The sequence below is a fragment of the Cottoperca gobio genome, chromosome 18 (genome assembly GCF_900634415.1).
Source record: "Cottoperca gobio chromosome 18, fCotGob3.1, whole genome shotgun sequence".
Taxonomy (NCBI): Eukaryota; Metazoa; Chordata; class Actinopteri; order Perciformes; family Bovichtidae; genus Cottoperca; species Cottoperca gobio.
Window position 1 is genome coordinate 6231494 of NC_041372.1, and position 13539 is coordinate 6245032.

At 40.0% G+C, this 13539-nt stretch overlaps 1 protein-coding gene across 6 annotated transcripts in view; it reads left to right on the top strand.

Annotated features, from left to right (window-relative positions):
• The window catches only part of nrxn2b (neurexin 2b), a 503322-nt gene that overhangs the window by 236123 nt on the left and 253660 nt on the right, over nucleotides 1-13539 (top strand). For 5 of the 6 annotated variants that reach the window (XM_029455250.1, XM_029455256.1, XM_029455255.1 and 2 more), the window contains 2 exons: nucleotides 803-1184; nucleotides 2570-2760. In XM_029455250.1, the coding sequence (XP_029311110.1) occupies nucleotides 803-1184; nucleotides 2570-2760 (573 nt within the window). The remainder of the gene's footprint in view (nucleotides 1-802; nucleotides 1185-2569; nucleotides 2761-13539) is intronic. The other variant, XM_029455253.1, reaches the window with a different exon arrangement.

A 13539-nucleotide genomic window follows, 5' to 3' on the forward strand; every position in this document is an offset into this window, starting at 1 on the left:
GAACGAGGTGGAATCACAGGCACTCACAATATTGTGGTCTCAGGCGAAAGGATGTCAGGAAGACGTGAGGAAAAAGTGTGAGCTAGAGGAAGGAAAGAGAGCGGGCAAGCTTAGGCCAGAAACAAAGAATGACTGGTTCATTGGGAAGAAAAAAGAAGAAGCGCCAAGGGAGGACTTGCAGGGCTGACTAGGCGTCAGCAGGGAACACATTTGAATGGGCAGCTTGCCGAGCTCATTACTCCACATCTACCAGTAAACACAATATAAATTGTGGCATGTAATGCATGTGGAGCCGTAATGAGATTTCCTGCAATGTTATGCTTATATAGTTTCCTTCACAGCAGGTTAGACAAAATAGGCTCAACCTTTGTGAACCTATACAACAAAACCATAGACTGTTTAAGCAAGCAACTAAACTCAATTTAACATCTAATAAGCATAATAAAGATATGCCAAAACCATACAATATTATTTGTATCACTAAATTACGATAGCAAATACTGTGAATTGCAGTCACAATGCATTGCTTTACAGTTAAATGCATTTGAATGTTTCCATGACTTTATTAGGTTTGACATGCAATTTCTACAGAAAGTATGAATCTTTACAAGTATAACACTTTAAAACATATTAAAAACTTAGAATGGTTATAATCCTTTTACAGTGTTACAATGTGACATAATCCTTAACATTTTCCCAGGATGCCTTGTACTGCCTAAAGGAGAACATTGCAATTGATGTGTTACCATTTTTGTTCCGAGTTAATGCCTTTCCTCCCCCCCTGTATCATCCACTATTTCAGGTCAGATGACTGGTGCCCACACACGTCTCGAGTTCCACAACATCGAGACTGGCATCATGACCGAGCGGCGCTTCATATCTGTGGTGCCCTCAAACTTCATCGGCCATCTCCAGGGCCTGACCTTCAACGGGTTGCCCTATCTAGACCAGTGCAAAAATGGCGACATCTCCTACTGCGAACTGAACGCCCGCTTTGGCATGCGCCACATCATTGCAGATCCGGTGACGTTTCGAACAAAAGGCAGCTACTTAGCATTAGCCACTTTGCAAGCTTACGCCTCCATGCACCTCTTCTTTCAGTTTAAAACCACCACGCCCGACGGCCTGATGCTCTTCAACTCTGGAGACGGGAGTGACTTTATTGTCGTGGAACTGGTGAAGGGGTGAGTCCCACGTGATTCAGTTCATCCATTAACAAGCTAGGTTAAAGATGCTAAGTGTCACATTTCATGAGTTTTTCCCCAAAAAAATCTCCTATGCCTGCTGTCACAGAAGAGACGCTTTTACCCCAATTCACCTTTATTTCTCAGTTGGGCTTTTACTTCTTCTCCAATCTGCCGTTGACTGAAAACATGAAAGGCTCAGCTCTGTTTGTGCTGAAAGTCAAGCAGCGTCCTCTGTTTTGTGCTGTAAAGCATCATCACTTTGCATAGCGAGCCAGCCTATTTCGTTTTCCTATAGTCTTTTTTCAATTGATCGTTACAAAAATAAATTAAAAAGGGTCCTGAACTGTAATTAATTTAAATGTATGTTCTTGGCAACAAAACTAAATTTAAACTGAAACGCATCTTTTTTTCCTCAATGTTAATGTAGATCACTGATTCATTTAATGCTGTTTTGAAACAGGGTGACTCTAGTGCAAGTGTTTATAATCAGTTGCCTTTAAAAGCTCAGCAGAAAATATCACGTTAAACAGAAAGTGGAGAAATATCCATGTCTGCTTTCCTTAAAAAACTTGTCTTTTGGGTGTTTATTTTACAATCCATTGACTGATAAGTGTTAATGTATAACTGTGAGCACAATGAATTTCTCTGACCGCCAAAGTATTTGGCAAATCTTCTATAAAAAAACAGAAATAAACTGCTTCAAATTGTGAATTGTATCACCCTAAAAGCTGTTCATAATTAGAGTATCAAAAAGAGGCTTTTGCTTGTGTATCTCTCTTCCTCTTGTGCTCTATAGTCAGCACTTACAACACAAAAGCCTGAGCTGCCTCTGCCTCACAAAGACAAGAGACTACATAAAGGAATTGGAATCAAGGTAGAATAAAAAACCCTTGCCTTGAATGAAACAGCCACAATAGCCTAAACACAAAACACAAAAGACATCCATATTTTTGTGAAGGGGGGGAACTGTGCCACCTTCTCTGCCTTTAGGCATACAGGAGCTTTTAGACAGGTTTCTATATTTACATGTCAAATCAGTGACTAAACATAAGATAAACCCCAGGCCTCATGTACAGCCTCATAAACGGGTAATATTATTTTCCTCAAAGAAATATTTTCTTCGAGAACATTAGAGACAAAGTAGAAGAGCACTTCATGCCATCATGATAACTGGAGTGTTGTTGACTTTGACCAGCGTGTGTCATTGAAAGAAAACAAGTTGTGATGAGAAAACACAGTTTGAGTTTTAACAAGTGCTGTTGATTGTCCCCATTTCCAGAAATTATGTTGATTTCCTTTCCTTCAAGAGCTGCTCTTGCAATAGTTTTGCAAATATCACAAACACACTCACGCACTCTTCACTCTGATATATCTCCTCACAGATTCGTCCACTACGTCTTTGATCTCGGCAACGGGCCGTCGCTGATGAAGGGCAACTCGGACAAGCCACTCAATGACAACCAGTGGCACAACGTGGTGGTGTCCCGGGACGCCAACAACGTACATACCCTCAAGATCGACTCACGCACCGTTACGCAGCACTCCAATGGAGCACGCAACCTGGACCTCAAAGGTAAGAGCAGGCCTTCCAGCTATTGGTGATACATTCTTCCCCTGACAGGAAATAAGTAGCCCAGTGTCATCCTTGGTCTGTTCCTTAAGTGTTGTTGGAAGGTTGCCATGAACAGATGCCAGCTCAAATCCATCTAAATTAGACCCGCTTTCAGGATCAAGGTGGTTCACTGTACATCTATTGGTTTTCTTAGTCATTGAGGAATCTTTACTTTTTGTGGAGCAGCGTTTTTGTCTTTTAATATTGGACAAAAACACAGTTATAAACTGTATTTGTTCGGTATACATTTTTCTATATGCCTCACAAAAAGGGCTTTGTTTGTTTGAACAGCTGCGCTGTTTCTGTGTTTTCGGTTCAAGGGCCCTATGGTAAACCGAGAAAACTAAATGATGCTGCCAAGTGTAAATGCACTTGCCAAACAAGAGTGGACATGGGGTGAAATAAAACTTAACAAAAGCCTGGCAGCATCTGTTCTAACAGATCCGCTTCACCTAGGAAAGATGATCCCCCTCCCACCTCCCCCCCTCTTTCAACAGATAGTTGGCTTTACAGGAACAGGGCAATATAAGAGCAATATCCTTTACCAATTGGTGTCCCAATATGACCTAAATCCAACATTGCAGGTGAAAATAAAGAATCATACCAGAAACAATAACAGCTCATCACTTTATCCTTCTGTGCTTTGTTCTTTTTTTGTTTTCACTTGTTTCCACCGTCACGTCGGGTAATCTTGACTTTAAGCCGCAATGTGACGACTATCTTTGATGGAGACACCTTTACTTGTTTGACTTCCTCCCTCGTGAGTCATCTTGAAATAATAGCTGTGGTTACAAGGCACTTAAATGTGAATAGGTATTTCTGGTGTGCTGGGAGACTGGGGCTAGAAGCTCAGGTAAGCTTCAGACTTCAGAAGTCAGGTTTTCAGATGTGTTTTTTTATGCTTGAGAGTGGCTGCCTGTAGTGCAGGAGAGCAAAAAGAATAGAAATACTTTGAAGAAAGACTCTCGGATGTTGACGGTGGACAAGATGTACAGATGGTAGCATCACCGACACTGAACTGTGTGTGTGTGTGTGTGTGTGTGTGTGTGTGTGTGTGTGTGTGTGTGTGTGTGTGTGTGTGTGTGTGTGTGTGTGTGTGTGTGTGTGTGTGTGTGTGTGTGTGTGTGTGTGTGTGTGTGTGTGTGTGGTGTAATATTAAGATTAGCTCTAGATGATTCACTGTGATTTTGTCCGTGTCGTGTCCCACAGTTTTTGAAGTGCTCTTGAGGCTACTGCTGGTGGTTGTGTAAGACGCATCAGAATTCAGGCCGTTCCTCCGGGGGCCGCTGAGGGATCAAAAGACGCCCCACGATGTTTTCAGAAGGCATGATTTATTGACAGACTTTTTGCAGTTTTGTCCTTTGGGGTGTGCATAGTGCAATTAAAAAGGATAATTGTAAGAGGGGAGGGTTATAGAGGAATGGTTCTATGCAAGTATCCTTACGCTGGGTTGCAGTCAAGGGGACTGAACACAGAACACGCTTTCATAAGCCGGAGACACGGGGAAGGAATAGGGTAAAATAAGATACAGTGTTTTTTCCAGTTAGACATGTAAAAGGATCCTGGTCTCACTAAAGGTTAAATGCAAATAAAGTGCAACAAACACATGGCCAATTATGTCATTGTCACATACGCTCAGGTGGAAGAATATAACAGTCCCATTATGTGTGTGGTGATATCACAAAACTGCAATGTCTTGTACTAATTGTTATGTTTTTGCTGTAAAGCACTTTGGGCTGCAATTCTTGTATGAAAGGTGCCATACAAATGTTGCTTATTATTATTATTATTATTAATAGAGGAATCAGTGATTACTAGATATAATGAATGCTTGCTTTCAAGGTTTTTTATATAATATGTATTCATAACACATTTTATAGATTTATAGATACAACTAGTGCATCCATGCACTGTTCCATGCGACATACACACCCTGGTGATCTCTTTCAGTGACTGTTGTAATTAATGTCTGTAATTAGGAGGGTTTTTCCTTTTCCGTCTAAACTGTTGCAGAGGCGCCTGTCAATCAACTCTGAGACTGTGGATGAGGTTTCTAACTGAGCGTGCTGCTGAGCTGTAGGTGTTGGACCGTGTTGTTTTGGGCTCGCGTCTTAGCCAGGACCATTATCACGTGACCATCATGTCTCACCCGTCAAACTCTCCCACCATATGCAAACATGTTGAACTTGTTCCTTTCTAACCAAGCAAAGCGCTTCATAACAATGCAGAAGAGATACGCACCCTAGGCTGTCATTATAGTTTACAAAATGTAAACATAATCTGTTTCCCATTATTGGGATAATAAGCAGTACAACTGGTGTTAGCATTCCTTCACTCAGCCCCAGTGATTAATAGACACTTGTACCTCCTTCTTATAAAACAGCACCAACCAACCGTGCGCCCACAAGATGCCTCAGCTGTCCGCCACAATTTGCATATTCTATATTATAGACACTCCGTTGAATAATTTGTCCCACAAATTATAACAGAAGGCAGCCGTTTTGCCTTTTCGGTGCCTGAGCAACACAGTATACATGGCTGGGGAGTAACCCGCCATCTGTGTTAATAATCTGTGACAGTTTAGAAACTTTTCAGGGGTCTTTTTCTTTATCTGAACAACTCTCGTCTGCGGGGGGATGGAGGCTGAGGCAGCTTGGTGCCAGTGGGAAAAATAATAGTTGTAAATCGTGCTTCAGAGGACTTTGGTGGGGAAGAGATGTCTCTATCCTAAACTCCCTCGTCTAATTGGGCATTCAAACCTTGCTCTGTAGTGCTGTGACCATTCCCCTGTCAAAATATCATACACAGCTCAAACACTGCAGTGCAATAAACTCTAGAGCAGAGCAGCAGACCTAACATGCGTGTAAGTGAGGAAACACAATAGCTATGTCTCTTCCCTATTAAATACGTGTACACACAAACAGAGTACATTTACACTCACAATTTGCAAATCAAACACAGACAAAGTGGCGAGCCATTTTCTTACAGTCGTTTTGCTCTGTTTTAACACCATTGCTACATTTCCAAGAAGAAAAAAAACCCAATTTCCAAGCTTTATCTGTGTAATTGCCCAGAGAAAATTGGGAAAATGGGTTTTGTGCTCTCTGTCTTCCTTCTCTTTGTTTTTGGACAGGCACAACATCTTCAAGGCATCCCTCTTTGGCAGTTAAAGTACAGCGAGGGAACAACACACACAGTCCCCGAGGATAGCAGTGTATCTAAGATATAGTCTCAGAAGAAGACATGTTGAATATACACCATACAGAGGATATGACCTTTTTCATCCTGTTGACAACCTGCAGAAGTTATAGCAAGTTTTTGCCATGAACTAGCCTTGTTGATTGCACATCTTAAAAGGATCCGCATCAAATATGCCAGAGAAGCATCATCATATAGAAAAATAGCATGAATCATAAAAGATTAGATAAGATTTTTAGAACTTGTGCTTGTTAATTTGGATTTGGAAAGTAAGACGCACATACAGATTGCAGCCTTAGTCGTAGCTCTCTTAAACTCGGTGTTGTGCTAAAAAAAAGGGAGTCGAGGCAGAGAGTGTTCCCTATTTTTCACTAGCATGGTACATCATTATCCAACTAGGACTGCTTGTTCGGGTCAATTTGTTCTCACTTCAGTCAGAACAAATTTCTTTGGACGCTGTGTTACTTAAAGGGCAATAAGAGTGGAGATTATTTTATGCAAATTGCTAACAAAATATGAAGACCATATAAAACGTTCGTAAATTCAGAATAAGCATTGAAAGCTAAAATTAATTGCCATCTGCCATGTCATACCTGTCACATTTCCTTAAACCATTTTATTCATAGAATCATATATTATGTCCATATCTAGTAATATTCAGTATGACATTATGTCTGGTACAGACTAGAGAGAGATCTATGGCCTCCAGAAAATGCATACATTACCAGAGACAGCAACAGTACAATGAACATTATATGTCCTGGAATCTCTTTTTTAAATTTATTACATTTTTGGTATTTTTTGCTGCATAGTATAAATTGTTATCGGTTAATAACAACCCTCCCCCGGTGCTACTTTGCTCCAGTAAAAATGTAGTTAATTATCACTGAATCAATTCAAAAGCGAAGAAGAGGCACCCTTCATCAAACACCTCCCCTCCATCTCTGCAGGAAAGTGTCAAACGGCCCGTTGTGTGATGCCTCGTGATGTGACGTCTGCTTTGTCTGTTTCACTGATGCTTTTTGATATTTTGCCACATGGGCCTGATGGGGCCTTGGTTTTTATTCCTTTCATTTACAGAGTGAAATGTATCAACTCTTAACTGTTGTAATACAAATATTATTATTTGTCAGCACGCTTTCCAGGTGTTACTTGCATCATTTTTAAATGAGTAATTATTACCATTTCTGTTTCACGGCTTCAGCATAATTAGCATAAATAAACAAGACCTAGAGAATAGAACGGGAGCAATTGGCAGCATCTTTTTTGTGACAAGGAGCAAAAAGGGTTTCTATTTGTCTTCCTTTTCGAGGAACTTAGATCCACTAGGACTACCACTCGGGGTGAACAGAAGCTAGTTGTCTCCCATTTGTTTATGCTAATCATGCCGAGGTATCACAATTAATTTAACAATGATATATTGATCATTAATTCATTAGTGCTACACATAGCACTTTAAACCAAGGGCACTTCATGTTAATTAGTGAATGTCCTCTGACTAGAGCCTTTGAGAATATGTGTCCTTTGCTGTTTCCTCTCACTTCTTCATCAATTGATGGCACTCCCATAGCATAGAGTTTCACATTGTGTCATTGTTGCATTATTAATATAGCAACAAAGTCAGTGATTGATCTCAACCAGGCCACGGCTGTGACATGCACATTCTTAAAAACAGGAGCAATAGATTAAGTTATAAATACAGAGCACTGCATGTTTTAGCTGCTGCCTGGTGTTATCGTGCTGTTTAGTTTACATCTCGCATTTTCCTTGTAAAGTTGAAGTAAACACTGGTGGTCATGTGGAAGAGGAAGTAAACACAAGAATCCGTTGCCCCTGAGGGGGTTACCCTGCTTTTCTATGCACAGAATATGACAATGTCAAACATATTAACGTCATTGTTAAATGTGCTGGTGGTAAATGAGGAGCATAAATCAAATGAAGATTTTTTTTTTGATGACATGCAGGAAGGAGGAATAATTTGCCGGGCGGTATTCAGGCATTGCATGTCCCTTCCTTTTGAAGATGCTTTCTAATGAGGCATAATTGCAAAGAATTGTAAAGAGATGGCAGTGAATATGTTCCATTTTTCAACTAAAGCAGAACAAATTGAAACACAATGGAGGAGAGGTTTGGAGGAGAAGAGATAAAGACAAACATGTACATACTTTTTAACGAGCTCTGCTCTTTACCAGCGGTGGAATTGAGATTAGCCGTTTGATCACCGCTAAACATTTCTTTTTTTCTTCTTTTTGGTTAATATCAGTGTTTGACAAACCAATCTAAACTGGTCGCTTATCTAATCCTAGATTGTACCACTTCCTGTGTTAACACCAACTACTTTGTGACACCACTCGCATGCAAGAGTGACCCAAGACAAAAGGGATTAGAGACGTGTCATTTAGTCTGCTGGCACAAAGATCAGTGTTAGTAAAATGCAACTCTGCAAAACACAAGAGTGTTGCACAAGTACAACACATGCAAATATGTATTGAGAGAACATAATGTCTTTGCAGTAAAAAAAAATTGTTGAGGTGCATATTTTCAACCTGCTTAGTACCTGCGGAGTCTATAGCCAGTAAACTTCTTCAGTGGAGTAGCTGTGGGTTAAGGGCGGCTCACAGTACACCCTGTACTGTATACATCTACAAGCTAGACTCAGAAAACAAATGTATTTTCTCACTAAAACAGAGAGTTGTTAGATTTCTCAAAGTTGTTTATCTCCCTCTTTACCCCTGTATTCATCCTCAAACTGAATTGGTGACACTCCAGCTGTAAAGATCCTGAGACACATCTGACCTCCTGACTGTTACGATCACCAGAACGTGATTTCAGTCCTCGTAGAGGAGGCACATTTGATCAGTGACATCTTAGTGAAATGATGTGTTTTCCTGGTAGTGGCCATACGCAGCCAACTCCTTGGTTAGCTTCCAAATTGAACCTTAAAATCAGCTGCAGGAAGCAGCCGCTAAACTGGCTGCAATTTATTTGCTAAGGCAATAGCACACCAGCAGTGTCCAGTAAAAGTGCTTGTTTTTGCCCCTGACAGGGTCAGATCGTTATTCTAAGTGTCTGACAACATTATGGAAAGGAACCTACAGAGAAATAAATGGTTCTTCTTCACCTTTTGCTTGATCCGGTCTGTTTGTTATTGTCTCGCTCAAGGTGAAGTCTCCATCTCACGTCGCATCCACACAATCTATTAGATAACACAACACTACGCTTTCTGTACTCCCAACATACATTCTTTTTTATTCAGTCCAAGGTGAAGTTTTTACATTACGTCTTGTTTTGTTAGTTCAAAACTAAAACAAAACGATTTTCTGTTTAATATGATATAAAACAGAGTAAAGCAGGAGATCTCCATATTTCTTGAAAACAGTTAGAAATGATCAACTTATCGATTTGTCGACCATTTGTTGCAGCTCTAACATTTCTAATAACAATCTGTCAGTGGCAAGACCAGCTCTTTTTGAACATTGACGGTGTGTTATTGCCCCGAGCAACTTCACAGGCTGCAATAACGCCTTCTGCAGTGGACTCGCTCAATGCTGGACTCATTTTAAAAGTTGTTGTCAGCGTGAGTGAGTTAGACACAAAAACATGGGAGATTCCCGGATGAAAAATACTGAAGGTACCCTTTCTAGTCAATAGATCATTTGCCCATCCTACCAAACTCTACAAGGGGGATTTTTCTTTGTAAGAGGATCAGCAGCTCTGGAACTGCTAGAGCGTCCGTGTCTTGCTCAAAGACACAGTATCATGGTGTATATTTGATAAAAAGGTTGATTGTGCCCACGTTCTCTGATAAAAGAAACATGACTTTAACCTCTTAGAACCCTGACACAGCTGCTGTGTGAGTTTGGTGAAAGAATAGGCAGATTATACCAAACTCACACAGCAGCTGTGTCAGGGTTCTAAGAGGTTAATCTGCCTATTCTTTCATCTGGGTTTAGCATTCGGCTGAATGAAGGTGCTTCACTGGTTTGCTTCAGTTACTTGTCCCAAGCAGCGCAGCATCAGTACCACTGTGCCATCCTCTGGCCCCTTCAGTACATTGTGACCAGAGCATTAACTTCTTCAGAGTTTGAACCTTTGTTAGGGTGGACTTAAAACACAATCTGATCATCCCGTGCATTATTACATCCCGAAGGTTTTCTTGTCCTTCTATTGTATTGTGTGGAGAGGAGATGTTATTTCCATAATGCCAGGGTCTACTCCATTATGTAAGAAGAATACATTTCTCTTCTCCCTCTCTTGTGCTTCTTATTATCACCCCTCCAACATAAAGCCACGTCAGTGTGAATAGTCTTTAAATGAGCATCTCTGGAGCAACAGTCCAGGTCCTCCGAGTGAAGGACAGAGATGTGATCATAGGGACACAGTTCATTGTCCAGAAGTGAAAATTGAATCTCCATCATTGAAACAGCACAGAAAATCATTTTAATCTGGAGGCAAAATACTGCAAACGCTTTGCTGTTGAGCGCTGATTACATATCTTTATTTAATTGTTTTGACCTCGTAATCTTTAGAACAGCATACAGTTGTAGATTAAGGAGCTTTGACTGTTAAAACACTTCAACGTTTTATTAAGCTGTCAAATGTATATGCCAAGCAGAAACCATAAATCTCCGGTTTATCTAATGGCTCCACCAAGCCTCTGGGAAAAAATCCTTCAATGTCTCTTGAACACATCTTATTTTCCTACAATATTCCTACAGCTACTTTCACTTCTACTGTGTTTTGGCGTTTTATAGGCCATGTTTGTTTCATTGATGTCAGAGCTCATCATTCTCACACACATTGTGGAGCCACCTACGCTCCTTGCCCTTTGCTTAAACACGGCTTTTTTCTATGTCAGTGTTTCCCCTGAAATTCAAGGTGTTTTTTTTTTTTTTTTAGTTTATTATTATTATTTTATATTCACAACTCACTTTTCACATTGAACAGGTGCTCTTTTATTAAATAAACTAATCGCTTATGTTATTTATCTAATTTATGTGCACGTTTCAGTATTTACTGCGTTGCTTTGCGCATTCACATTCTCTCCTCCGCTCTGTTTTGCGAAGGGCGGGGCTTCGCACACACACACACGTGCGCACACCTACAGTCAGAGACAGTGCGGAGGGAACTAAATAGAATCCGCACCTGAAACTAATCAGACAGATCAGTAGTAGCAAAAAAATAACACACTTGTAGATTTTTTAAATTACATTTTAAACAGATTTGAACAGTTATTATGAAAATATAAATGATTTAGATTGTTATCTTACATTCAGGGAGATACTAGTGATCTAGTATTTCCTTCAGACTCGTTTTGTGAGTACAAACAGTGAACAGGTGTGGAAGTGAGGATTCAGCTAAATCTAATGTTGTTGAGAAGAGAAGTGAAAAATGTCAGTTTGAATACTTGTGTACCTGTGTTTACAACATGTGTACTTCATTAAATTTCCTCTTTAACTCTCCTTCAGTTTGCACCAGGTGTAGGACTGTGAATGGCTGAGAGAGAAGACCAAATGTAATAAGGATCTGCCAAAGCTTCCCCTGAACCCTATTTGCATAATAATAACTAAACAAATTACATGCAGCATAACGGGATTTGCACCTCACATCAGAAAGTATAAATGTCTGTTCCATGGCACCTCTGCATTGGACGCTTAAGGAGTGTGTAGACAGTGAAAGCAGTTTGAGAGCGATACAGAGCTCATCCATGTGACACCATTCATTTGTCATAATCTATCATCAGCACAGTTGGTGATGTTGCCATGAGCCCTGTGCTTATCTGTCTCATTATTAATATGTTCCGTCAACAACACCTATTCCCTAATTATTAAGTCAATCAATGCGTAATCCTCACCATCAGACATAGTGCCACAACAGCTTTTTTACTTGCGTCATTATCAAATAAACAAATGTATTAAATAACTATGTATTTCTTATAAACCGCCTCTTGTGAAAGTTGTTAATATAGCAAGAGCAAATGTTGTGTAAAGTGGTAGATATAACTCAGCGTAAATACAGTGTGTTGGTCCTTCACACGTATAAAGGCTCTCCTCGCCTTCCAGACTTTTTATTCATTTCCCTCCTATGTCCTTTTCTATCCCCCCTATTTTTCTACTCAGTGTCAGTGCTCTCTCAATAAATGATGGGCTGGATAGCTTGAGTGCTGCAATAGAGCAGTGTGTTTTAGCTCTTTTTTTTTCCAGTGACCTGTCTTACATTACAATTTGCTTTGGCATTACTCAGCTTTGGCCATTTTCCCACCCTGCCTTCTCCTTTCTGCCGCTTCATCTCTCCCTTTCAAGAGCCGGCTTCCTCACCAGAGGTGGAGCTGAGATAGAGACGGTGTTTCTTCTGAGTGTGTGTGTGTGTGTGTGTGTGTGTGTGTGTGTGTGTGTGTGTGTGTGTGTGTGTGTGTGTGTGTGTGTGTGTGTGTGTGTGTGTGTGTGTGTGTGTGTGTGTGTTATTTACATAAATACAAATAAAATGTATAAAACTTAAATGCATTTCAATAAGTGCTGAAATTCTAAGCCCCTTAATTGAGTTTAAATAATAAATGAGTTGTTGAGATTATTCCATTAAAGTCAAAACTGTGAAAGAAACTATCAGTTAATCAGAAAAATAATGGAGAGTTTATATTATGTCAAATGCTCCATTAGTGGGTGATGCGTTCACTCGTCGTGGGATGTCAGCGTATTATAGTTACAATATAATAATTGGTAAAGAATGTATTCGCAGGAGTTGACAGTCGGCAATTGTAATGACATTCTATTTAACGTGTTTCATGTGTGACTAGCTGTTGGATCACTTAACTGTTTGTAAAGTCATAGTAAGAACAATTTGACAGAAAACGGTTGATAACAACAGAGCATGTCATATCTGTATGTGAAGATGGCAAACTAACCAATCTAGTACACACATAGATACAAAGACAGTGGCCATTAAACCCTGTGCCCTTTGTGTGTTCATACTGTAATGATGTATTCATCACTTTCTCCAGGCAGACGGTCCAAGAAAAGAAGTCTTGCGTTCAATAACTGCCAAGTTAAATGGAGATGGCCTCTTTTCTGTCAGGTGATGAATAGACGGGGAAAATAAAGACATTTCCAAAAGAAAAAGAAAGATATTGCTATTAGTACAGACAGACGCTACAACATATTGATTCATGTGCAAAAGATGGTTTGTAAGAAATAAAGTAATAAATGAAAAATGGAGAAAATAAACAATTAATTGAGAATGTAGATACAAATGTTTTAATTGACTCGGCTATAATGTTCCATGATTCTGATTTTAAAAATTAAACAAAAGAAAGATAAAAATAAAAGTACCACATTCAGGCGGAGGTTTATTCATGAGAGACTCGGACGGGCTGTGTCCCTTTACAGTCATAAATCCTTGGGGCCTCATTTCTTGCACTCACGTGGCAGTGGCCAGGCTGGGAATAATGCCCCCTGATGAATGAATGTGTTATCGTCATGATGTTTCACATCCACACGGCCCCCTCCTCTGTCATCTAAGAAAGATTAACAAAGAGAGGTTGAAAGA